This window comes from Pan paniscus, chromosome 2 (genome assembly GCF_029289425.2).
Source record: "Pan paniscus chromosome 2, NHGRI_mPanPan1-v2.0_pri, whole genome shotgun sequence".
NCBI classification, from domain to species: Eukaryota; Metazoa; Chordata; class Mammalia; order Primates; family Hominidae; genus Pan; species Pan paniscus.
The window spans coordinates 11,253,702-11,279,108 of NC_085926.1; the positions used below are offsets into that span (position 1 = coordinate 11,253,702).

At 45.3% G+C, this 25,407-nt stretch overlaps 2 protein-coding genes across 16 annotated transcripts in view; both read left to right on the forward strand.

The window, feature by feature from the left end:
* HRH1 (histamine receptor H1) overlaps nt 1-6,208 on the forward strand; it is a 125,284-nt gene extending 119,076 nt beyond the window's left edge. For all 8 annotated transcript variants that reach the window (XM_034955795.3, XM_034955794.4, XM_063602176.1 and 5 more), the window contains one exon: nt 1,958-6,208. In XM_034955795.3, coding sequence (XP_034811686.1) covers nt 1,993-3,456 — 1,464 coding nt within the window. In that variant the 5' untranslated portion in view covers nt 1,958-1,992 and the 3' untranslated portion in view covers nt 3,457-6,208. The remainder of the gene's footprint in view (nt 1-1,957) is intronic.
* Nucleotides 6,209-14,910: 8,702 nt separating this feature from the next.
* Nucleotides 14,911-25,407, forward strand: part of ATG7 (autophagy related 7) — a 280,261-nt gene continuing 269,764 nt past the window's right edge. For 3 of the 8 annotated variants that reach the window (XM_003826264.5, XM_055109495.2, XM_008951717.6), the window contains exon 1: nt 14,912-15,047. The gene's annotated coding sequence lies outside the window, so the exon portion shown is untranslated. Of the gene's footprint in view, nt 15,327-22,194; nt 25,050-25,407 lie in introns of those variants that run through there. The other 5 variants (XM_055109494.2, XM_055109493.2, XM_055109490.2 and 2 more) reach the window with 5 other exon arrangements.

Consider the following 25,407-nt stretch of genomic DNA (forward strand, 5'->3'; position numbering starts at 1 on the left):
GGTCAGGAGTTCAAGATCAGCCTGACCAACATGGTGAAACCCCTTCTCTACTAAAAATACAAAAATTAGCTGGGCGTGGTGGTGGGTGCCTGTAATTGTAGCTACTCGGGAGGCTGAGGCATGAGAATCACTTAAACCCAGAAAGCAGAGGTTGCAGTGAGCTGAGATGGTGCCACTACACTCCAGCCTGGGCGACAGAGTGAGACTCTGTCTTAAAAAAAAAAAAAAAAAATGGCTGGGCGTGGTGCCTCATGCCTGTAATCCCAGCACTTTGGGAGTCCAGCGTGGGTGGATCACCTGAGGTCAGGAGTTCAAGTCCAGCCTGACCAACATGGTGAAACCCCGTCTCTACTAAAAAAATACAAAAAAAATAGCTGGGTGTGGTGGCACACTCCTGTAATCCCAGCTACTCAGGAGGCTGAGGCAGGAGAATCACTTGAATTTGGGAGCTGGAGATTGTAGTGAGCCGAGATGGTGCCATTGCACTCCAGTCTGGGTGACAGAGTGAGACTCCATCTCAAAAAAAAAAAAAAACTTAAAAACTCCTTCCAGAAGATTTAATACTTACTTTCACCCAACCACCCGACTTGAGTATCACCAATAACAGAGGATACAGTCCGTTTTCAGTAGAGCCTTAGTAGCAAAGGGTTTTCATTTTTATTTTTCAGATACAGGATCTTGCCCTGTCACCCAAGCTGGAGTGCAGTGATGTGATCATAGCTGACTGCAGCCTCCTGAGTAGCTAGGACTATAGGTGTATTATAGGACAATTTTTTTAAAATTTCATTGTAAAGACAGGATTCCACTGTGTTGCCCAGGCTGCAACTCTTGGCCTCAAGTGATCATTCCACCTTTAACTCTTGCCCTCAAGCAATCCTGCCACCTCAGACTCCCAAAATGCTGGGATTATGGGTGTGAGCCACCATTTCCAGCCTACTAGCAAGGGTCTTGTTACATATTACTTGGCATGATTTATGTAATTTAAAAAAATTGTTTGTTTTTCAAATAGAAAAGTAAAATAACAAATATGCTTTTCCAATAACATAATCCCCTTCTCACTTCAGAATTTTCCTCTAAAAAGATATGCTAGATTTATTTCATGCTTTATGTGCCTCTGGTGTGTGCCCTTATAACCTCCTCCATATCATTTAGGGATGGTCTCAGCTGCAAGTAAGAACTGCCACAACAGTGATGTTAAGCAAGAAAAAAAAAAAAAAAAGCAAAGCCAAGCAAAACAAAGCCCATGTAATTATTTCCCATAATAATAAGTCTGGGAGAAGAAGATTCCAGAGTTGGCTCAGCAGCTTAGTGACAGCAAGGCCCTAGGCTGGCATTTTCTTGGCCTTCCCGATGGTCCCAAGATGACTCTCATGGCCTCAGACATCACTTCCTCACATCCTGTCAGGGAGATAGAGGCAAGTGAGCAACAACAATTTTTGTTGTTTTGCTCATTTGTCAGAGAGGAAGAACGTTCCTAAAAACTCCACCTCTGCTGTTTGACATCCTCATCCTATTCCTTGGCCATGGTGGTATCTCATGGTCACTCCTCTATCTGCCACTGTAAAGAGGAACTGGATTGCTATATTCTGCTTAGACACATGAGGATGCAGCCCACCTTCCCAGAACATGTGCGGAATTAGATTTCTACAAACACATTTGTCTTGCTTCTGCCCAACTCTCTCACTAGAATGCACATTCCATAGGGGCAAACATTTTTGTCTGTTTTGTTCACAGCTATATTCTCAACACCTAGAAGAGTGACAGGAATTCAATAAATAGTTGTTAAGTGAGCAAATGAATGCATGAATAAGGAAAAGGGGACATGGCTATTGAGTAGGTAACCAGCAGTGTCTATCACCCCCAACAGCATACAACTCCAGTCTGATGAACATCATGCTACTAAGTGGCCACTCATCACCCAAGTCTCTGACCTTACTTTTTCTCTCTTTTCTCCCAGGGAGTGAGCCATAACTGGCGGCTGCTCTTGCGCCAATGAGCCTCCCCAATTCCTCCTGCCTCTTAGAAGACAAGATGTGTGAGGGCAACAAGACCACTATGGCCAGCCCCCAGCTGATGCCCCTGGTGGTGGTCCTGAGCACTATCTGCTTGGTCACAGTAGGGCTCAACCTGCTGGTGCTGTATGCTGTACGGAGTGAGCGGAAGCTCCACACTGTGGGGAACCTGTACATCGTCAGCCTCTCGGTGGCGGACCTGATCGTGGGTGCCGTCGTCATGCCTATGAACATCCTCTACCTGCTCATGTCCAAGTGGTCACTGGGCCGTCCTCTCTGCCTCTTTTGGCTTTCCATGGACTATGTGGCCAGCACAGCGTCCATTTTCAGTGTCTTCATCCTGTGCATTGATCGCTACCGCTCTGTCCAGCAGCCCCTCAGGTACCTTAAGTATCGTACCAAGACCCGAGCCTCGGCCACCATTTTGGGGGCCTGGTTTCTCTCTTTTCTGTGGGTTATTCCCATTCTAGGCTGGAATCACTTCATGCAGCAGACCTCGGTGCGCCGAGAGGACAAGTGTGAGACAGACTTCTATGATGTCACCTGGTTCAAGGTCATGACTGCCATCATCAACTTCTACCTGCCCACCTTGCTCATGCTCTGGTTCTATGCCAAGATCTACAAGGCCGTACGACAACACTGCCAGCACCGCGAGCTCATCAATGGGTCCCTCCCTTCCTTCTCAGAAATTAAGCTGAGGCCAGAGAACCCCAAGGGGGATGCCAAGAAACCAGGGAAGGAGTCTCCCTGGGAGGTTCTGAAAAGGAAGCCAAAAGATGCTGGTGGTGGATCTGTCTTGAAGTCACCATCCCAAACCCCCAAGGAGATGAAATCCCCAGTTGTCTTCAGCCAAGAGGATGATAGAGAAGTAGACAAACTCCACTGCTTTCCACTTGATATTGTGCACATGCAGACTGCGGCAGAGGGGAGTAGCAGGGACTATGTAGCCGTCAACCAGAGCCATGGCCAGCTCAAGACAGATGAGCAGGGCCTGAACACACATGGGGCCAGCGAGATATCAGAGGATCAGATGTTAGGTGATAGCCAATCCTTCTCTCGAACAGACTCAGATACCACCACAGAGACAGCACCAGGCAAAGGCAAATTGAGGAGTGGGTCTAACACAGGCCTGGATTACATCAAGTTTACTTGGAAGAGGCTCCGCTCGCATTCAAGACAGTATGTATCTGGGTTGCACATGAACCGCGAAAGGAAGGCCGCCAAACAGTTGGGTTTTATCATGGCAGCCTTCATCCTCTGCTGGATCCCTTATTTCATCTTCTTCATGGTCATTGCCTTCTGCAAGAATTGTTGCAATGAACATTTGCACATGTTCACCATCTGGCTGGGCTACATCAACTCCACACTGAACCCCCTCATCTACCCCTTGTGCAATGAGAACTTCAAGAAGACATTCAAGAGAATTCTGCATATTCGCTCCTAAGGGAGGCTCTGAGGGGATGCAACAAAATGATCCTTATGATGTCCAACAAGGAAATAGAGGACGAAGGCCTGTGTGTTGCCAGGCAGGCACCTGGGCTTTCTGGAATCCAAACCACAGTCTTAGGGGCTCGGTAGTTTGGAAAGTTCTTAGGCACCATAGAAGAACAGCAGATGGCGGTGATCAGCAGAGAGATTGAACTTTGAGGAGGAAGCAGAATCTTTGCAAGAAAGTCAGACCTGTTTCTTGTAACTGGGTTCAAAAAGAAAAAAATAATAAAAATAAAAGAGAGAGAGAATCAGACCTGGGTGGAACTCTCCTGCTCCTCAGGAACTATGGGAGCCTCAGACTCATTGTAATTCAAGCTTTCCGAGTCGAGTGATTGACAACTGAAGAGACACGTGGCTAGGGTTCCACTGGAGAATTGAAAAGGACTCTTGAGCCCTCCTGGAATGGAGCTGTATAACTGTGCAGAGACTTTATCCATGCGAATAGTTGCTGTCCCCTTCCAGGGGTCACCTTGAGAGGCATGACAGCTGTTCCACAGGGGCTACCCCTTCTCAGAAAACTTCTCTTCTGAGCCTCTTTTATAGCTTTCTCCAGAACCAGTGTCTGAACCACCCTGGAAATTCTGCCTTATTATTTCTTACTCAAACATGTTTAGAGTGGATAGAAAATTATGCAGCTTGCACACCCATCGTCTTTAACCCCAAATTTCCTTTGGTTATTAAAATAGTGGTGGCAAAAGGCATCCTCAAAAGAAAGAGAAATGAAATATTTTTGAGTGGTTGCACGTTAAAAATTAAAAGAAGGAATGGGGGCAGAATGCCATATTTTTGAGGGCTGTACTAGGTTTATCTCATTTAAGCCCCACAACACCCCACAGGAGGGTAATTTTCTAACTCTAGTTTGCAGAGGAGCAAATTGAGGTTCAGCAAGGTGAGAGAGGTACCCAAGGTCACATAGCTAGTTATGTGAGAAAGTTAGAGTACAAATCCTCTGGGGTTTCAGCTTATTGTAGCATATTTTCTCCGAAAGGCAAAAATGTGCCCTTTTGGCCAGGCATGGTAGCTCAAGCCTATAATCCCAGCATGTTGGGAGGCTGAGGTGGGCAGATCATTTGAGGCCAGGAGTTCAAGACCAGTCTGGCCAATATGGAGAAACCTTGTCTCTACTAAAAACACAAAAATTATCTGGGCATGGTGGGGCATGCCTGTAGTCCCAGTTACTTGGGAGGCTGAGGCACGAGAATCGCTTGAACCCGGGAGGTGGAGGTTGCCGTGAGCCAAGATCATGCCGCTGCACTCCAGCCTGGGCAACAGAGCAAGACTCTGTCTCAAAAAAAATAAATACAATATTTTAACAATATGCCCTCTTAAGTGTGCACAGATACACATACACAGTATTCCCAAGAGTGGTGGCAGCTCAGAATAATATGTTGAGTAGACGAACAGCTGACATGGAGTTCCCGTGCACCTACGGAAGGGGATGCTTTGAAGGAACCAAGTGCATTTTTATCTGTGAGTTCTGTTGTGTTTGTCAAAAAGTCATTGTAATCTTTCATAGCCATACCTGTTAAGCAAAAACTAGTAAAGACATAGGAACATGTAGTTTTACTTGGTGTTTGTGTTGCAATCTGGTTGTGATTTATATTTTAAAACTTGATGCTAAACCATAATATGTATAGCACATGGAGTGCCTGCACAAGCTGATGTTTTGTATTTTGTGTTCCTCTTTGCATGATCTGTTAAAGTGAGATATTTTTACCTACCTAAAATATGATGTTTAAAAGCACACTCTATGTGATTTATTTATTTCTACCTTTCTGAGTCTCTTGGACTAAGAAGATGTTTTGAAATGTACCATCAAATGTTAACAGAGTTTGATATGGGGTTTCTCTTTGGTTTCTCATCACATTTGTAAATGTCTTTTCAAAAGGATTTACTTTTTATAAAAAGCTTCATTCTCACTCTGCTTTGCATCCCCCAAACTTCTTGTTCAAAACGGGGGGAGTTTAGGAGACTTTAATCCCGGTTTCAGAAGCTGCAGCTGGTCTGTTTCCAGGTCAGAAACCATCGTTCAGAAGACCTCCCTGTGAGAGAGTTGCTCCTCAGGGTCCCTCAGGACCAAAGAACACTCAAAAAGAGCACTTCACACAGACAAGTGGCTAAGTGTCCATTATTTATCGTGAACAATCAGGGCAACTAGTGGAGAGAACTGATTGTGAGCTCTGCCTCTGGGTCAAAGAGACCTGGATTTGAGTCTGACAAGAACAAGAAATGGTCAATAAATATAAATTACCAGCGTCTAAGGAACAAGGTCTATGCATTATTGTATACAATGTCTCTAGTGCTTGTATAGTGTCTGGTATACAGAGGGCACTCCTATGCATTTTTAAAACATGCTGAGCACATATTATGTGCCAGGCTTTGTGTTTTATCTAATGTTATCTAATGGTATTGTTGCCATTATGTAATGTTGCCTTTACAACAACCTCATGAGGGAGATTTCCATCTTTACAAATAGGCAAACTGAGGCCCAGAGAGATTGAGGAACTGCTCCAAGTTCTGATTCTGGAATGTGCTTCCTTTCTACTTTATCAATCTGCTCTTTGTACTCCTGTCTGAACGATGGAAATTAATTTTTGAATGTATAAAAGACAACAGACTATGATACAGAAATGTCAGCCCCAGCCCACTAAGAAAGCACCAGCCCATCAGTGGCTAATGGCTTTAATAAATTGGTCATTTGGCTACTTGGCTTGTGGACAATCTCTGACCTCTTTTGAAGACGGGCACTGCATGGACTTCCAGGAGGTGGATTTAATAGTTTTAACTCAGCATGAAAAAGATGCTGGGATGCTCCTGGCTATTTATGCACCCTAAGTGCCATAGAGACATGCTGTTGGCCAGGCATGGTGGCTCATGCCTGTAATCCCAGCACATTGGGAGGCTGACGCGGGCAGATGGCTGGAGTCCAGGAGTTCGAGGCAAGCCTGGACACCATGGTGAAATCCTGTCTCTACTAAAAATACAAAAATTAGCCAGGGGCTGTGACACACACCTGCAGTCCCAACTACTTGGGGGCCTGAGGCAGGAGGATCACTTGAGCCCAGAAAGTTGAGGCTGCAGTGAGCCAAGATTGGGCCACTGCACTCCAGCCTGGGTGACAAAGAGAGACTCTGTCTTAAAATGAAATGAAATGAAATATAAAATAAAATAAAATATAGAAACATGCTCTTAAAGATCTTATTTGCCAATATTTATCATTCCACAATTTGTCAGGCTTTCAAAGCCTAGCTTGACGTGACATATAGTTCTCATTGTGGGGAGCATGTACTCTTCTCAACTGAGATGCAAGAGAAATGATGAAGGTGGATTGACCTGCATCACTGTAGCCTTGAATAAGTGTCACAGGGCCTCATGACCCTGCTGTGTCTGAGAACATTCTCTGCCTTTTTAAGTCTCCTGGGTCTGCATCTTTCTTAATGCTCCATGGTCTTGGAGCCCCAGTGGTCTGCCTATCCCATTCCAGGCAGCAGAGGCAGGTCTTCTTCCTTAGCCTCACCCTATCTTCCTGCTAACAAGGAAGCCTCATTTGTCGTCTGAGCAATCATTAGCTCTGGTCCCCATATCTATTTTGGATTCCCAGACCTTATCTGTTAATTAACAAATATTTTTCCAGCACTTCTTATGTCTGGCCTGAGACAGAAAGACATGATTTCAACCCTGTGGAGCTACTTCAGGTTTGCAAGTGACAGAAATCAACTTTGTGAATAGTTACTAGAGTGTCTTAAGTCTGTTTTGTGCTCCTATAACAGAATATCACAGACTGGGTAATTTATAATGAATAGAAATTTATTGGCTCACAGTTCTGGAGGCTGGTAAGTCTAATATCAACGTGCTGGCATCTGGTGAGGACCTTCCTGATGCATCATGACATAATGGAAGAGCAAAGAGAGGGCAAGAGAGAGCAAAAGGGAGCAATCCCACTCCTGTAATAAAGAACTCACTCCCATGATAACAGCATTAGTGCATTCATGAGAGTGGAAACCCATGACCTAAACACCTCTTAAAGATCCCACTTCCCAATATGATCACAATGGCAATTAAATTTTAACATGAGTTTTGGAGGGGACAAATGTTCAAGCCACATAGCATGGCATGCTTTGTGGAATCTAGTGATACTTTGGATGACTTTGCCTTGAGGAGGACTTGAGACAAGTCAGCCATAGGAATCTCAAGCTAAGAATTCAAGGAAACTCCCTCTCTAGGATACTGCCAATGATCTACATAAACTAATCCTATTCCCACTCTATGAACATCAGTTCAAAAGTCCCAAACTCAGGATAAAGAATCGTCCTGTGTCCACTTTACTCCAGTCAACTCTGGAGGGGGTGGAGGCTGGGGTGGCACAGGTGGTACAAACATAGCTGGAGAATCAGCAGTTCCCAGAGAAGCAAGGATTACTGTGAGTTGGGCAGAAGCTTTAAAAGGTGTTCATTATAAAATCACAAAACCCAGCAGTGGAGTCAAACTTATAAAGAACTAACTTTAACTTAGGCTCATATATGCTCAATAGAGTAAAGCCTAGAGGTGGTGGGTATAAGGCATGCCTTCATATAAGAGGTGACATCCCTACTGTTTGTTTTTAAAATCAGCCAGGTGCAGTGGCTCATGCCTGTAATCCCAGCACTTTGGGAGGCCGAAGAGGGGCAGATTACCTGAGGTCAGGAGTTTGAGACCAGCCTGGCCAACATGGTGAAACCCCATCTCTACTAAAAACACAAAAATTAGCCGGGTGTAGTGGCACATGCCTGTAATCCCGGCTACTTGGGAGGCTGAGGCAGGAGAATTGCTTGAGCCTGGGAGATGGAGGTTGCAGTGAGCCGAGATTGTGCCACTACACTCCAGCCTGGCCGACAGAGTGAGACTCTGTCTCAAAATAAATAAATAAATAAAAAATAAAATAAAATCAAGTTTGTTACACACAATACATACAATAAAATGCACCAATGTTAAAGGCAGAGCTTGATGAGTTTTGATAAATGTATATACCTGTGTCAGCCCTACCTCACTTAAGCTGTAGAACATTTCTATCACCCCAGAAAGCTCCTCATGCCCATTTGTAGACCATGCCCCACTCTGCTCCTAGGAACGACTGATCTACTGATCTGACTTCTATCACTGTGTCAGAGGCATTTGAACCAGAGCAACTCCATATCAAGTAGTGGCTGAGTAAAGGAAGGTTGAGACCTACTGGGCTGCACTCCCAGGAGGTCAGGCACTGTTGGTCACAGGATGAGGTAGGAGGTCGGCACAAGATAGAGGTTACACAGACCCTGCTGATAAAACAGGATGCAGTAAAGAAGCTGGCCAAAACCAAGGAGTGATGAAAGTGACTTCTTGGCTGGGCATGGTGGCTCACGCATGTAATCCCAGTACTTTGGGATGCAGAGGTGGGAGGGTCCCGTAAGCCCAGGAGTTTGAGAAAGCCTGGGCAATGTAGAGAGACCCTGTCTCAATTATTTTTAAAATAAATTAAAAAAAACCCACCTGACCTCTGGTCATCCTCACTGCTGATTATACATTAATTATAATACATTGGCATACTAAAGAAAACTCCCACTAGTGCCATGACAGTTTACAAATGCCATAGCAAGTTTGGGGAGTTACCCTATATAGTCTAAAAAGGGGGCCGAGCATGGTGGCTCATGCCTATAATCCTAGCACTTTGAGAGGCTGAGGCAGGTGGATCACCTGAGGTCAGGAGTTCAAAACCAGCCTGGCCAACATGGCGAAACCCTATCTCTACTAAAAATACAAACATTAGCTGGGTGTAGGGGCGCACGCCTGTAATCCCAGCTACTTGGAAGGCTGAGGAAGGAGGATCGCTTCAGCTCCAGAGGTGGAGGTTGCAGTGAGCCGAGATCACGTCGCTGCACTCCAGCCTGCGCGACGGGAGCGAGACTCCATCTCAAAAAAAAAAAAAAAAAAGTGGGGAGGAACCCTCAGTTCCACGAAATATCCACGCTTTTTTAGCATACAATCAAGAAATAACTGGCCAGGCAGGGTGGCTCACACCTGTAACCCCAGCATTTTGGGAGGTGGAGGCAGGCAGATCACTTGAGGCCAGGAGTTCAAGACCAGCCTGGGCAACATGGAGAAAACCCATCTGTACTAAAAATACAAAAATTAACCAGGTGTGGGGGTGTGCATCTGTAATTCCAGGTACCAGGATGGTTGAGGCATGAGAATCGCTTGAACTCAGGAGGCAGAGGTTGCAGTGAGCCAAGATCACACCACTGCACTCCAGCCTGGGTGACAGAGTAAGACTCTGTCTCAAAAAAAAAAAGTATAGGTATATTCAGTCAAACAGCCCATAACGTTGCTCTGCCTATGTAGTAGTTATTCTTTTTTATTCCTTTTTTTTTTTGAGACGGCGTCTTGTTCTGTCACCCAGGCTGAAGTGCAGTGGTGCAATCTCGGCTCACTGCAACATCTGCCTCCTGGGTTCAAGCAGTTCTCCTGCCTCAGCCTCCCGAGTAGCTGGGACTACACGTGTAAGCCACCACGCCCGGTTAATTTTTTATGTTTTTGTATAGACGGGGTCTCACCATGTTGGCCAGGCTGATCCTGAACTCCTGATCTCAGGTGGCCTGCCCGTCTTGGCCTCTCAAAGTGCTGGGATTACAGGCGTGAGCCACTGCACCCAGCCCTATTCCTTTTCTTTCTTAATAAACTTGCTCTCATTTTACTCTACGGACTTGCCCAGAATTCTTTCTTGTGAGAGATCCAAGAACCCTCTCTTGGGTCTGGATCGGGACCCCTTTCCGGTAACAACTATAGAGATTAGTTTTGCTGATTTTAGAACTTTCTATCAGTAGAATTATTTAATATGTACTCCTTTTTTCCATCAACATTTTGTCTAAGATTCACCCACACTTCAAATGGGTTGTGAAGACTGAGAAAGGCTTACACAAGCACAGCAAGTGTGAGAGCATTGCAGGGATGGAGATATAAAAGAGCAGTGTGTGCTTGACCAGAATTAGTTTAGTGTGACTCAAGCATGCAGTTTGAGAGGGCAACGGCAGGAGAGGAACCTGATATAGTCAAGAGTTGGCAGTGTTGAATTTTACTTGGACTTTTTGCTCTTGGAAAACAGTAATGTTACTGGAAAGGGGTCCTGGCTGGGTGCAGTGGCTCACATCTGTAATCCCAGCATTTTGGGAGGCTGAGATGGGCAGATCACTTGAGGTCAGGAGTTCGAAACTAGCCTGGCCAACACAGTGAAAACCCGTCTCTACTAAAAATACAAAAATTAGCTGGGTGTGGTGGCGCATGCCTGTAATCCCAGCTACTTGGGAGGCTCAGGCACGAGAATCCCTTGAACCCGGGAGATGGAGGTTGCAGTAAGCCGAGATCGCGCTACTGCACTCCAGCCTGGGTGACAGAGTGAGACTCCGTCTCTCTCTCTCTCTCTCTCTCTCTCTCTCTCACACACACACACACACACACACACACAAAAGAAAAGAAAACAAAAGAAAAGGGGTCCTGATCCAGACCCCAAGAGAAACTTCTCGGACCTCACACAAGAAAGAATTCTGGGACAGTCCATAAAGAGAAAGAAGGTTTATTAAGAAAGCAAAGGAGGCTGGGTGTGGTGGCTCACGCCTGGAACCCCAGCACTTTGGGAGGCCGAGGCGGGCAGGCCACTGGATGTCAGGAGTTCAAGATCAGCCTGGCCAACATAGTGAAACCCTGTCTCTACTAAAATATAAAAAAGTAACTGGGCTTGGTGGCTCGTGCCTGTAGTCCCAGCTACTCGGGAGGCTGAGGCAGGGGAATCGCTTGAACCCAGAAGGCGGAGGTTGCAGTGAGCCGAGATCACACCACTGCACTCCAGCCCAGTGACAGAGCAAGACTCTGTCTTGGAAAAAAAAAAGAAAGAAAGAAAGAAAGAAAGAAAGAAAGAAAGAAACCCCATTTGTATTTAAAAAAATACAAAAATTAGCCAGGCATGGTGGTGTGTTCTTGTAATCCTAGCTTCTAGGGAGGCTGAGGCAGGAGAATTGCTCACCATCTTCTAGGAAGGCTGAGGCAGGAGAATTGCTTGAAACCAGGAGGCGGAGGTTGCAGTGAGCAGAGACGCACCATTGCATTCCAGCCTGGGCAACAGAGTGAGACTCCGTCTCAAAAAAAAAAAGGGAGTAAAAGAATGGCTACTCCATAGGCAGAGTGTGGTGGCATGGGCTGCTCAATTGATTATGCTAATAGTTACTTCTTGATTATATGCTAAACAAGGGGTGGATTATTCATGAGTTTTCTGGGAAAGGGGTGGGCAATTCCTGGGACTGAGGGTTCCTCCCCTTTTCAGACTGCATAAGGCAACTTTCTGACATTGCCTTGGCATCTGTAAACGGTCATGGCAATGGTGGGAGTGTCTTTTAGCATGCTAATGCATTATAATTAGCGTATAATAAGCAATGAGGATGACCAGAGGTCACTCTCGTCACCATTTTGGTTTTGGTGGGTTTTGGCACGTTTCTTTAGCACAACCTTTATCAGCAAGGTCTTTGTGACCTCTGTCATACCCCGATCTCCAGTTTTATCCTGTGAGTAAGAATGCCCAACCTCCTGGGAATGCAGCCCAATAGGTCTCAGCCTTACTTTACTCAGCCCCTATTCAAGATGGAGTCATTCTGGTTCAAATGCCTCTGACAGTAAAGGTTAAGAAATCCTTCTCGGCTGGGCGCAGTGGCTCACGCCCGTAATCCCAGCGCTTTGGGAAGCTGAGGTGAGCAGATCACCTGAGGTCAGGAGTTTGAGATCAGGCGGGCTAACATGGCAAAACTCCGTTTCTACTAAAAATACAAAAAATTAGCCAGGTGTGGTGGTGTGCACCTGTAATCCCAGCTACTTGGGAGGCTGAGGCAGGAGAATTGCTTGAACCCTGGCGGTGGAGGTTGCAGTGAGCCAAGATTGTGCCATTGCACTCCAGCTTGGGCAACAAGAGTGAAACTCCATCTCAAAAAAATAAATTAAAAAAAAAAAAAAAAGGCTGGGCGCAGTGGCTCACACCTGTAATCTCAGCACTTTGGGAGGCTGAGGCGGGTGGATCCTGAGGTCAGGAGATCGAGACCATCCTGGCTAACACGGTGAAACCCTGTCTCTACTAAAAATACAAAAAATTAGCCGGGCGAGGTGGCGGGCACCTGTAGTCCCAGCTACTTGGGAGGCTGAGGCAGGAGAATGTCATGGACCTGGGAGGCGGAGCTTGCAGTGAGCCAAGATTGTGCCACTGCACTCCAGCCTGGGTGACAGAGCGAGACTCCGTCTCAAAAAAAAAAAAAAAAAAAAAAGGAAAAAGAAATCCTTGCTGGGCAAGGTGGCTCACACTTGTATTCCCAGCACTTTGGGAGGTGAAGGTGGGAGGATCACTTGAGTCCAGGAGTTCAAGACCAGCCCTGGCAACATAGCAAGACCCAGTCTCTACAAAAAATGAGAAAATTAGCCCGGCATGATGGCATGCACCTGTAGTCCCAGCTACTCAGGAGGCTGAGGTGGGAGGATCCCTTGAGCTCAGGAGGTTGAGTCTGCAGTGAGCTATGATCACTCCACTGTACTCCATCCTGGGTAACAGAGGGAGACCCTGTCTCAAAAAAAATAAGAAAGAAAGAAAGAAAGAAAGAAAGAAAGAAAGAAAGAAAAAAGAGAAATCTTTCTTAACCTTTTTGTGCTTCAGAAAATGTTCACTACAAAGAAATACCCATTCTCATGTCACTTAAATGACTCATGGTTGCCTCCCTTGTTTACTGTGGCAAGGTCAAACACAGTCCTTCTGAATTCCCATTCTTTGCCTCATAAATGATTACAGAGCTGCTTGTCTCCATTGACCAGTTGGAAAAAATGCTTATTAACCAAACTTGGGTTAAGCTTCTTTCCTTTCCCCAGGCTCCTTACTTTAACCTACTGTCAGCTTGAACTAGCATACTGTCTCACGTGTCCGTGTGAAGAGACTACCAAACAGGCTTTGTGTGAGCAACAAGGCTGTTTATTTCACCTGGGTGCAGGTGGGCTGAGTCCGAAAAGAGAGTCAGCAAAGGGTGGTGGGATTATCATTGATTCTTATAGGTTTTGGGATAGGCGGTGGAGTTAAAAGCAATGTTTTGGGGGTAGGGGGTGGATCTCACAAAGTACATTCTCAAGGGTGGTGAGAATTACAAAGAAACTTCTTAAGGGTGGGGGAGATTACAAAGTACATTGATCAGTTAGGGTGGGGCAGAAACAAATCACGATGGTGGAATGTCATCAGTTAAGGCTATTTTCACTTCTGCGGATCTTCAGTTGCTGCAGGCCATCTGGATGTATACGTGCAGGTCACTGGGGATATGATGGCTTAGCTTGGGCTCAGAGACTGACACACACAACCCCTACTGAGAATAGGTTGGCCTCAAGATAAAACATTCTCTAATCTACTATCTGATCAAGCCACCTCTTCATCCCACTTCCCATATTCGGTTGTTTCTAGCCTTGTTTACCTGCCTTTGGGGAGGGTGGGGGGTGGGGGAACCCTCTTTTTCCCTAACCATTGAAACATCTGCGGATTTTTTGGTTAGAGTGATCTCACTATTGCAATAGTCTCCCTCTGCTATTGCACAGTTCCTTCTCTCCCACCCCTCTCACTTCTTGCAGTAATCCTTTCTAATAAGTATCCTTATTAGTCTGGATTTGTTTTCTTATTTGCCAGAATCAAACAAACTTCAGATTACGTTCCTGGCCCAAAAGCCCTTTAACTTTCAGCAAGCCACCTAACTTTTCTTAGATTCTGTTCTTTCATATATAACTTGGGGATATGTTTCAGGACTCTTGTGAGGATTAGAGATGTAAAACCCTGAAAACGCGGTGGCTAGTCAATTAATAGCAGTCATCGCTCTTGTTGTTATGAGTCTAGAGTGGTATATCAGAGTTAATTTGTGAAAGGCCTTACAGGCCAGACAGAGAAACTTGTCATAATCACTGCTGTATCTTCAACACCTGTCCAGTGCTTTGCACGCGCAGAGTATCTAACCAAGTATTGAGAGGGAATAACTTTATCTCACTGACAGTGAGGAGCTGTGAGAATGATGGCTGGTTTAGAAAAGGCAGGTTGGTCACTGTCGACGTTCACTGGCCTTTTCCTACTAAAATTCTCATCTCCTGGCTCTCCACACCTGCCACCCTGATGGCCCCTGTGCTGCGTTTGATGCCGCCTCTCCTGGAGAATGGCCATGGTGATCATTCCTGTCATCCTCTGAAATCAAAAGAGAGAACGTGGGCACTTTCTTAAAAGCCTGAAGGGAATGCAGACATTCCGACATCTGGTAAGGGAGATGCTCTCCATCGCTTCCCCCGGGGGCGTCACCGCCCCCTGATGCCCCGCCCTCCCCACGACTCAAGTTCCTCCCACTTAGCTCGGTGCTAGGGGCGCATTTCCCCGGCTTGCCTCTGCTCCTTTGCGCACGCGCGCCGCTTCCCAGGGCGCGGGCAGGACCGCGTTGCGTCATCGGGGCGCGCGCCTCAGAGAGAGCTGTGGTTGCCGGAAGTTGAGCGGCGGTAAGTGAGCCGCGGCGGGCGAGGGTGTAGTGGGGTCTTGCTGGGCCGGTTTTGGAGGCCTGGAGTCAAGGGGCGAGCTCGCCAGGGAGGGCGAGGGTCACAGCAAGTCTCAGGATCCTCCTCTGCCAGCTTCTGGGTGGTCCTTCCTCCTCCAGGGACTCACTGATTCCGGCTATCGCCCTTCGTCTGTAGCCGCGTCCCCTCAGACTGGTTCAGTCCGGGGTCTTCTGACTTGGAAGCTCGTGCTGATTTCCTAAGTCAGCCCCTCCTGTCCTCTTGGTAGGCAGTGCTCAGAATCTTCTGTGTTGGAACACGGGAGATGGGACATTTGGATTCCCAGCCTGGCTGTGTCTGGATTTGCTGTCTCTGGGACGTTCCTTCCCCATCTAAGCTGCTTTTCCATCTGCAAAATGGGAATGATAATCCGCCATTTGTTAAGTGAGGAGGTTAAATAAGTTTACTTTCTGAGAAAGAAGATTCTCGATTCCTTGGTTACAGGGTTAGAAACTAATGCACAATAAGAATCAATCCGGTAAGGTAAATATAGGTGTTGGAACATTTGTCAGAAATAGAGTCAAACTTCTAATTTTACCGAAATGAATTTTATAAGTACAGTACTAACGTACATGATGTTGGAGAAGTACAAGCCAAACCGTGTGTGTGTGCACGTGCGTGCAGTTTCCTGATTTTTAAGCACTGGCGACTGATGCCATTTTTTAAAAATTGGCAAGTAATTATGGTTTTTAAAAACATTGGCAACTCAGTTTTTACAAAACCCTGTTCAACTGTAACCAGTCATATCTGTGGCTGTCAGTTTGGGACCTCTGGATCCCAGACTCCCTTTTTCATTGACTACTTAGATTTTTTTCTCTGACACCTCTGCCCACTGGCCAGATTTCTTCAGTGACAGAAAGCTTTGTACTTCTGGTTGGTCCTGTTTGGTCCTCCCCCAGTTCTGACTCTTAGGTTGAGTTGAAAGCAGCTACTCGGTAATCTTAGCTCACTGTTCTTCCTTCAGGCTCTTGGAATCACCCCTGCATTTAATTGCCCTATACATCATTGAAAGCTGCTAGTTTGTCTTCCTCTTCTCACCTTTTCTTCTCTAGGCTAAGCATATTTAATGTATTTGCTCATAGTAAACTTAACAGTGACAGCAAATTTTGTCATGTTTTGTTATATCCCCAGCATATAGAGCAATGCCTAGCATATTATATATGCTCAATAAATATTTGTTGGATGAATGAATAAAACAAATATTTGCCTGTTATGTGCCTGGCATTATTGTGGGCACTGGTGATCTATCAGTAAAATAAGAAGAAAAAGAACCCTGTTTCATGGCACCTTCTAATAATAGTGGTGGTGGTGGCGGTGGCGGCATTGTCAGTAAGGGTTGGTAGGTGTTTCCGATTCTGAAACGTACAGGGTCATGGGATGGACAGTAATTGGGGGGAAGCATAAAAGCTAGCTAGTCAGGGGTGGCTTCCCTGAGGAAGTGACCTAACACTTGAATAAAGAAAAGTCCAGTCTTGGAATGGCTCATGTTGCTAAACTGCTTTCCCATCCCCCAACGCTGCTCCAGTCTTGTTAAGCTGCTTGCAGGTGTGTGTCACCTATAGCCCTTTGCTTCTGCTGCTTCGAACATCTCCCCTTCCTCTTCCATTTATCTTGGCCAACTCCTTCCTGCCCTCATGTGACATGATTTTGAAATCCTTTAAGAGCTGAGTACTGGACTTTCCATTACTTAACCACAGGTTCCCTTTTTCGTTCCCAGCCAGCATCTCATTATAGAGAATAAACATTTATTGAGCTTCAGCTGTGTGTCTGGCACTGCGCTGCAAGCTGGGAATACAAAAATGAGTAAGATACACATCCCTGTCCTCAAAGAATTTACTTTTTTTTTAAGTCAAGGAGATAGCAACGGTATGGCATGAAGCTATTGCGGAGGTTTGGTAGAGGAGGACTTAGGGTACGCATAAGTCAGGCTGACTCATCAGAGAAGGTTTCAGTGAGGAGGTGCTGCTTTAGCCAAGACCTGAAGGATGAACGAGATTTGACAGGTGAAGAGTGGTTCGAAGTGAGATGAGCAAAGGGCTAGAGGTGAGAATGCATGGCCTGCTTGTGGTTCACTGGAGTGGCGGCAGTGTGGAGGTGTAGGATGAGAGGTGACTGGAAAGGTAAGCACTAGCCACATCGCGAAGGGCCCTGTGGACAATAGCATGTTACGTGCACATAGACTTTGGGATCCAAGATAGCTGCGTACCAATATTCCCATTGCCACTGAACTAGTTTTGTGACCCTGGGCAAGTCACTTCTTTCTAAGCTTCAGTTTCCTCATCTCTAAGAAGGGGAAATAAAAACTGTACGAGGTGATATGTTACTCACTTGGCACTGGTAGATGATAAATACTCAATAAACAGTAGTCATTAATATTGCCAGGCCCAGAAGTTTGGACTCTAAAATGTGGGGGCGGGGGTGGAGAGCAGGACACTGAAGATTTTAAAACAGATGCGACATCCTCTCATCTGTTTTAAATTACGCAGGCAGCAATGTGGTGATTACACTGGACAGAAAAAGACAAGCAGGGGACCCGTTGGGTATAGTTGCAGTGATCCAGGTGACAGGATGAAGATCTGGATGAAGGCAGTGACAGTGGAGATGGAGAGGGGTGGCAGGAGTTGAGAGATTAAGGAGGTGGAATTTGCTGGACTTGGTAACTGATAGGATGAAACAGAGGAAGGGGACAACAATCAGGATCCTGATGGCGGGAGGGCAGAAATGAATTTGCTGTGTGGAATTGAGCAGTAACAAAATTCTTTGACTAGTGTCTCTAATAGATTAACCCTGACCTCTGATTTTATTTGGAAGTCAGTTTGCCTCTGTCGTCCACTTCTACCCATGGAAATGACGTTCGCTAATGTCTTCCTCTCCTCTTTTTTTTTTTTTTCTTTTTTTTTGAGATGGAGTCTCACTCTGTTGCCCAGGCTGGAGTGCAGTGGCACGATCTCGGCTCACTGCAAGCTCTGCCTCCTGGGTTCACACCATACTCCTGCCTCAGCCTCCCCAGGAACTGGGACTACAGGTGCCCACCACCATGCCCGGCTAATTTTTTTTTTTTTTTTTTTTAGTAGAGATGGGGTTTCACTGTGCTAGCCAGGATGGTCTCCATCTCCTGACCTCGTGATCCGCCTGCCTCGGCCTCCCAAAGTGCTGAGATTACAGGCGTGAGCCACCGCTTCCTCTCCTCTTTCTATCTCCTGATCTCCCCACCCTTCTCCAGTGCGATTAAGGCCTGATTGTATAATCAAGGGAGAATAAATACTGGAGGTGCTGCCCTGTTAATTGGTAGTCAGTAGGTATTACCATGATCTTGGCAGACTGAGGAACAGCCTATTCACTCCATCTCAGACCGGCTTCAGAATGATCACTTTTGGGATTTCCTCACACCTTCATCCCAGTTACCATCCTTGAACTTGCTCTGGTTTGTCAGCCTCTCTTTGAGTGTGTGGTACAGAAAGGAAATCCTCTTTCCTTGAGGACTCTAACCATGCAGAGCAAGACTGCACTTTTCTTGTGGTAACCTAAAGCCCTGCCAGCTCCATTATAGACACATTGTGCTTTTGACACTATTACACTAGTGTGCCACCAAATAGGCCCTCAGCGTGGCTCAGCCCTCCCCATATCCTCAGGCAGCTCTCTTGTCCATTTCCCTTTATGTCTTCCTCGTATTCATTCCTCTCCTCAACCTCCTACCTTGACTTTTGCTCCACTAAGTTGCAGCCATTAATTAAGGCATCTCAGCTTCCTCTTCTATCCTTTACCAACTGATCTTTAGCTGACCCTATCCTTTTGCCTTTTATTCTAATTCTGTGAAAGAAATGGTGTTTTAAGACTAAGTCCTCTATTTGTGTTTGAGATCCCATCGCCTCCTTTGCCTCAAGGACTGGGTTCCATCATTTGTTCATTTTCTTTTCTGTTTCATCAACCCTTCTCATTTAAATATTCTCCGTTTACTCTCATTTTGGAAAAAACAAAAACCCTCCAATTAACCTGTGCTGCACCCTGTCACACCTCTTTTACCCAGCCACCTTTCTTGGAAGAGTTATCTAGAGTTGCTTCCTGTACTTCCCTAAGTCATCGCTAAAATCCTGCTCTCGTCCCACCACTCCCCAAAGTCATCAGACCTCGACATTGCCAGAATACCTGACCACTTTTCCTTCTTATCTTTCTTGGCACATCTGACATTGCTGACCTTGCCCCTCACTTAGGAAAACCCAGTCCTACTTTGTGTTATCTCTCTGGCCATTTGTCCCTCAATTTCCATTGTGGGCTCCTTTCTTCCCCTTTGTCCCTCACATGCCAATTTTTGCCAAGACTCTGCCCTCTACTATATTCTTTTCAACCGCAGCTTCAAACTTGTTTATATGCTCATGACCCCTGTTCTGTATCATAGCCCGAATCTCTCCTGAGTGCTATCCTCAAACTCAAACAAGTCTAAAACTAAGCTCCTCATCTTCCCTTTGAACCTGCCGTTCTTTCTCCATTCTTGAATCTTGCCAATTCCCCTCCTTTCATTTAGTCATCCAAAACAGAACCCTGAGAGTCATCTCAGACTCTTCCTCTGGTACTAGCCCTCCTTTCCATCTTCCAAGTCCAGGTAGTCATCAGAGTTCTATAGATTCGACTTTGTTGCTATCTCCTGACACACATCTCCTCCATTTCCTCCCTTGCTCCCTCATTTCAGACTCCCCTCCCTTTTTGCCTGTCTTTCTGCACAGCCTCCCAGCTGGTTGCCCTGCCTCAGCAGTCTGGTCCTCACTGCTGTGGATTGCCTTTACTAAAATAGAGAGCTATGCAGAAATACAGTTGCATAGCTTTTCACATAAGGCTCTTCATGATATGGCCTTTGCCTGCTTTTATGGCATGGTCCATCTACTCTGCCCCATGTGCCTCTCCTTGCTGCCATACAGAACTCTATCAGGGGAACGTGCCCCCAATATTTCAAGGTACGTTCTTTCTATTTTCCATAAGTGTCAGCTGGCTGAGAAATAGAAAGAGTACAAAGAGAGGAATTTTAACAGCTGGGCCTCTGGGGGTGACATCATATATTGGTAGGACTGTGATGCTGACCCGAGCTGCAAAACCAGCAGGTTTTTATTAAGGACTTCAAAAGGGGAGGGGGTGTGCGAACAGGGAGTGGGTCACAAAGATCACATGCTTCTGAGGAAACAGGACAAGGACAAAATCAGAAACTCCTGATAAGGGTCTATGTTCAGCAGTGTATGTATTGTCTTGATAAACATCTTAAACAACAGAAAACAGGGTTCGAGAGCAGAGAACTGGTCTGACCTCAAATTTACCAGGGTGGGGTTTCCCAATCCTAGTAAGCTTGAGGGTACTGCAGGAGACCAGGGCATATTTCAGTCCTTATCTCAACTGCATAAGACAGACACTCCCAGAGCAGCCTTTTATAGACCCCCCCTCCCCCCGCCCCACCAGGAATGCATTCCTTTCCCAGGGTCTTAATTATTAATATTTCTTGCTAGGAAAAGAATTTAGTGATATCTTCCCTACTTGCACGTCTGTTTATAGGCTCTCTGCAAGAAGAAAAATATGGCTGTATTCTGCCTGACCCTGTAGGCAGTCAGACCTTATGGTTGTCTTCCCTTGTTCCCTGAAAATCACTGTTATTCTGTTCTTTTTCAAGGTGCACTGATTTCATATTGTTTAAACACACATGTTTTACAATCAATTTGTACAGTTAACACACTCAGCTTACAAAGATAACAGGATTAAGAGATTAAAGACAGGCATAAGAAATTATAAAAGTATTAATTTTTGGAACTGATAAATGTCCATATTAAAATGAAATCTTCACAATTTATGTTCAGAGATTGAAGTAAAGACAGGCATAAGAAATTATAAAAGTATTATTTGGGAACTGATATATGTCCATATTAAAATGAAATCTCAATTTATGTTTCTCTGCTGCAGCTCCAGCCGGTCCCTCCGTTCGGGGTCCGTGACCTCCCACAACAGAACTCATTTGTATTTTCTCAAACATACCATCCTGGTTTGTTCACTCATTGTTTCAGTCATCAACAAGTATTTATTGGGCACCTGTGAGGTGCGAAGACTGGTGTTAGAAAAACAATGACGAATAGGGGAAAATGAGAGGCTGGCACGGTTCCTTTCTCATAGAATTTTTATTTATTCATTCTTTGTTTCAGTCATCAACAAGTATTTATTGGGTACCTATGAGGTGCTAAGTCAGGTGCTAGAAAAACAATGATGAATGGGGGAAAATGAGAAGCTGACATGGTTCCTTTCTCATAGAATTTTTATTCTACTGAGGAGGATAACTGCATACGTGCTATGAAGGTAAGGTAGTTGGTGCTCTTTGAGGACTAGAATACAGGAGGATCGACCTAATCCAGAGCTGAGGGAGTCAGGGAAGGCTTCCCTCAGAAATGATGATTGAGCTGTGATTTGAAGTGAGCAAAGAAATTCACTAGATGATGGGTATGTGGAGGTGGCCAAGAAAATTCTAAGCTTATGCAGAGGCCATGGGGTGTTTCTGCAGTTGACGATGTGGAGCTGAGTCAGCTTCTTCCCTTTGCCTGGAGAGTCCCCACTCCCTACCTCTAGCCTCCTCATCCAGGGGTCCTTGCATGGGGCTAGTGCTGCCATCTAACCCTCCCTTTCTCAACCATCAGGGGCGGGTTTAGAAGTTTGTGGAGCTGTTTTATTTTGCTTTGTTTTGTGACATTGACCAGAGGGCATTACTGCATTTATTGAGAGAGAGCCAGAGATGCTCAACATTCTGCAGTGTGCAGGGATAGCTCTAAACAAAAAAGAATTGTTCCATCCAGCATGCCAGTAGGGCCCCTGTTGAGAATCTACTTGGATGTTCTTAAAACCTTGGCTTAAGGGTTTCTATAGGATATTCTTAAAACCTTGGCTTGGCTGGGTGTGGTGGCTTACGCCTGTAATCCCAGCACTTTGGGAGGCCGAGGTGGGTGGATCACAAGGTCAGGAGTTCGAGACCAACCTGACGAACATAGTGAAACCTTGTCTCTACTGAAAATACAAAAATTAGCCAGGCATGGTGGCGGGTGCCTGTAATCCCAGCTACTCAGGAGGCTAAGGCAGGAGAATCGCTTGAACCCGGGAGGCAGAGGTTGCAGTGAAGCCGAAATTGCGCCACCTCCCTCCAGCCTGGGTGACAGAGCAAGACTCTGTCTCAAGACTCCGTCTCAAAAAACAAAAAGCAAACAAACAAAAAAACCCCACCTTGGCTTAAGGGTTTCTATAGGAAACACTGTTGCCTCATCAGTCTAATTTAGATGTCCCTCCTCCTATAACATTCTGTACAAACACCAGGCTATACTGTATTTGTTTTACCTCCAAATTGCTATACTCCGATTCCTCTTCTGTTTTGTTGTCTGTTTTGGCTTCAAAATTGTTAGCTCTTTAAAGGTGGGGACCATAGTTTTTTTTTTTTTTGCCATTGAACCCTGAAATGTAGCACAGGGACAAGTATGTAACATAACTGTTTATTGAAGAAATAACTAATGGAAGCCCCAATTTCATTTCATTTCTTTTCTTTTCTTTTCTTTTTTTTTTTTGAGGCAGAGTCTTGCTGTGTCACCCAGGCTGGAGTGCAGTAGTGCTATCTCAGCTGACTGCAACCTCCGCCTCCTGGGTTCAAGCAATTCTCAAGCTTCAGCCTTCCGAGTAGCTGGGATTACAGGCGCCTGCCACCATGCCCGGCCCTTTTTTTGTATTTTTAGTAGAGACGGGATTTCGCCATGTTGGCCAGGCATGTTATTGGTAAACAATATGGTATTAGTCCTGCTTTTTGAGTGTCTCCTATGGGCCAGATGTATGCATTTTCTAGTTGAATCTTCACACTAATTCTGCACGGTAGGTGGTATCCCCATCTAACAGAAGAAGAAACAGACTCGGAGAAGTTGAATGACTTGTCCCAGGTGGTGTGGCTAGAAAGTAGCAGAGACAGGATTTGAACTCAGGTCTATCTGGCTCATGAACCTATGCCCTTTCCAGTCTAGCAGACCATCTGCCTTGTCCAGTTGTTTTCTTGAACTTAGATTTAGGGCCCTAGATTTACCTCTATGAAATTTCAAATCTTGTTAAAATAGGCCTGCCATTCCAGATGGTTGGAATCTTTTTTTATCCTGAATTTTAGTCACTTGTATTGCCTGTTTCTTCTTTTGTCATGAAATTGATAAGCAAATCTATATCATTATCCAAGTTATTGGTAAAATATGGTAATAAGAATACTTTATTGAATATGTTTATTTGCCTATTCCCCCTGCTCTTAGCCCCAGCACAGGGTTCAGTGCACATGAAATACTTAGTAAATGTTGATAAATATTCATTCATGTGGATAAATAAAATAAATTGGACAGGCCCAGAGACTAAGCCAAAGACCTACTGCTATTAGCTCCTTTCTAATTAACATTAATTAATTCAGTAACCAAGATCCTTTGAATAAGATTATTTTACCAGTTCTTAATCCCTCTAATTATGTCAGGATCCAATTCCTGTATCTTCACCTTGTCTACCGGGATTTCTAGAGCAGCCTTGTGAGAGACATTTCTGAGACCTGTATGTCCTGTGTCTATGATTCTTCCCTGATCAAGATAGGAATGCAGTTACTCTGTCATGACTTTTTCTTAGAGAAACCATATTGGCCTCTTGTGATTACTTAGGGCTGCCTCATACAGTTATGCAGGCTGTGCACTGCACAAGAGGCCACATCAAAGGGGGTCCCATTTATATCATAGGTATCGTGGGTGCATTTTTGTAATGACAGTGGCAGAGAAGGCTACTATGTCTTGAGCTAATCTAATCAGTATATTACAACATTTCTCTAACTAAAGGAAGTAAAATCTTGAAGCAGGGGTGTAATTTTCTGATTGTACAAAGGTGCTAAGTGGACTAGAGTGGCCCATATGGGCCTTTCCTGGGAGCAAAACTTCTGTCCAGTGGTCTTTAGAACCCATCTTTATTCTTATCTTTGAAAAATCAGGCCGGGTGTGGTGGCTCACGCCTATAATCCCAGTACTTTGGGAGGCTGAGGCAGGTGGATCACCTGAGGTCAGGAGTTCGAAACCAGCCTGGCCAATATAGTGAAACCCCATCTCTACTAAAAATACAAAAAATTACCTGGGCGTAGTGGCGGGCACCCATAATCCCAGCTACTTGGGAGGCTGAGGCAGGAGAATCGCTTGAACGTGGGAGGCAGAGGTTGCAGTGAGCCGAGATCGTGCCATTGCACTCTAACCTGGGCAACAAGAGTGAAACTCCATCTCAAAAAAAAAAAAAAAAAAAAAGAAAAGAAAAAAAGAAAAATCAAACATTTTGAAAATCGGAAATCAGGCCTTTGCTTGGCCCAGTTTTAAAGTACTTCTCCCGTTTCTCAGGATTCTTTAAACATCACCAGAAATGAAAACCACAGAGATGTGATTATTTAGAAGCAAGCCTTCATAACTCAGCCAGCTTTTAGGAAACCATCATAGATTTTAGTTGTTGGTTGGCATAGGGCTCCACAGTGATTCAGACAAATCCAGGTGGCTGTCTCTCAGATGAACAGAGAAATGGGCAACACTGTTGATCAGTGGAGGTAACAAAAGGACTCAGAAGGAGGCACACTGCCCTCCGTCTTCCTGGCATTATTGCTTCCTCTCTCCTCTTTCCCACATTTTCTCAGCCGTCACTGTCCCTCCCATGTAGGCTTCTCAGACCCCATAATGCTGGTATCCAGTGCATCCATTCTCAAAAACTGAAGCTGATGGACACCAGATTGCATGTGAAGGTGAAGGATATTATAGCAGAAGGAAACCAAAATAAAAGAAAAACAGCTCCTGGAAGTAACCAATGAGAAGGACAGATAAGAGTTTGAAGACTGTGGATGTGACTGCTTGTTCCCTGGTTGACCCACTGAAGAAGAAATCATGTTGATTCAGAGTTGGCTTGGAGGTGAGGAGGACAACTCACCCATCATAGCAATTTTCCTAACTGCCAGTGTGATCAGCTGTTACCACAGAAATCACCTGAAAGCACAGTCACAAACCAATTTGGCTGACTTGATGATTTGATGTCTTGTGGAGATGTTAGTTTTGCTCAGGGACATCTTGACTCTAATGCAACTTTTAAAAGGAAGTGAGGTTTCTGTACCCAGCTGGTTTCCCTGTAGGAGTCCTGAGTTCTCATCTTCCGGTAGAGCCTACTCTTTCTTCTAAGTTTAGAACTTTTTCCCTTCTTTTGGAAGAGAAGGCTTTAAACCTCCCTCTTTAACAGCCTTGCAGATTGTTTCTGAAACTCATGAGGTTGCAGA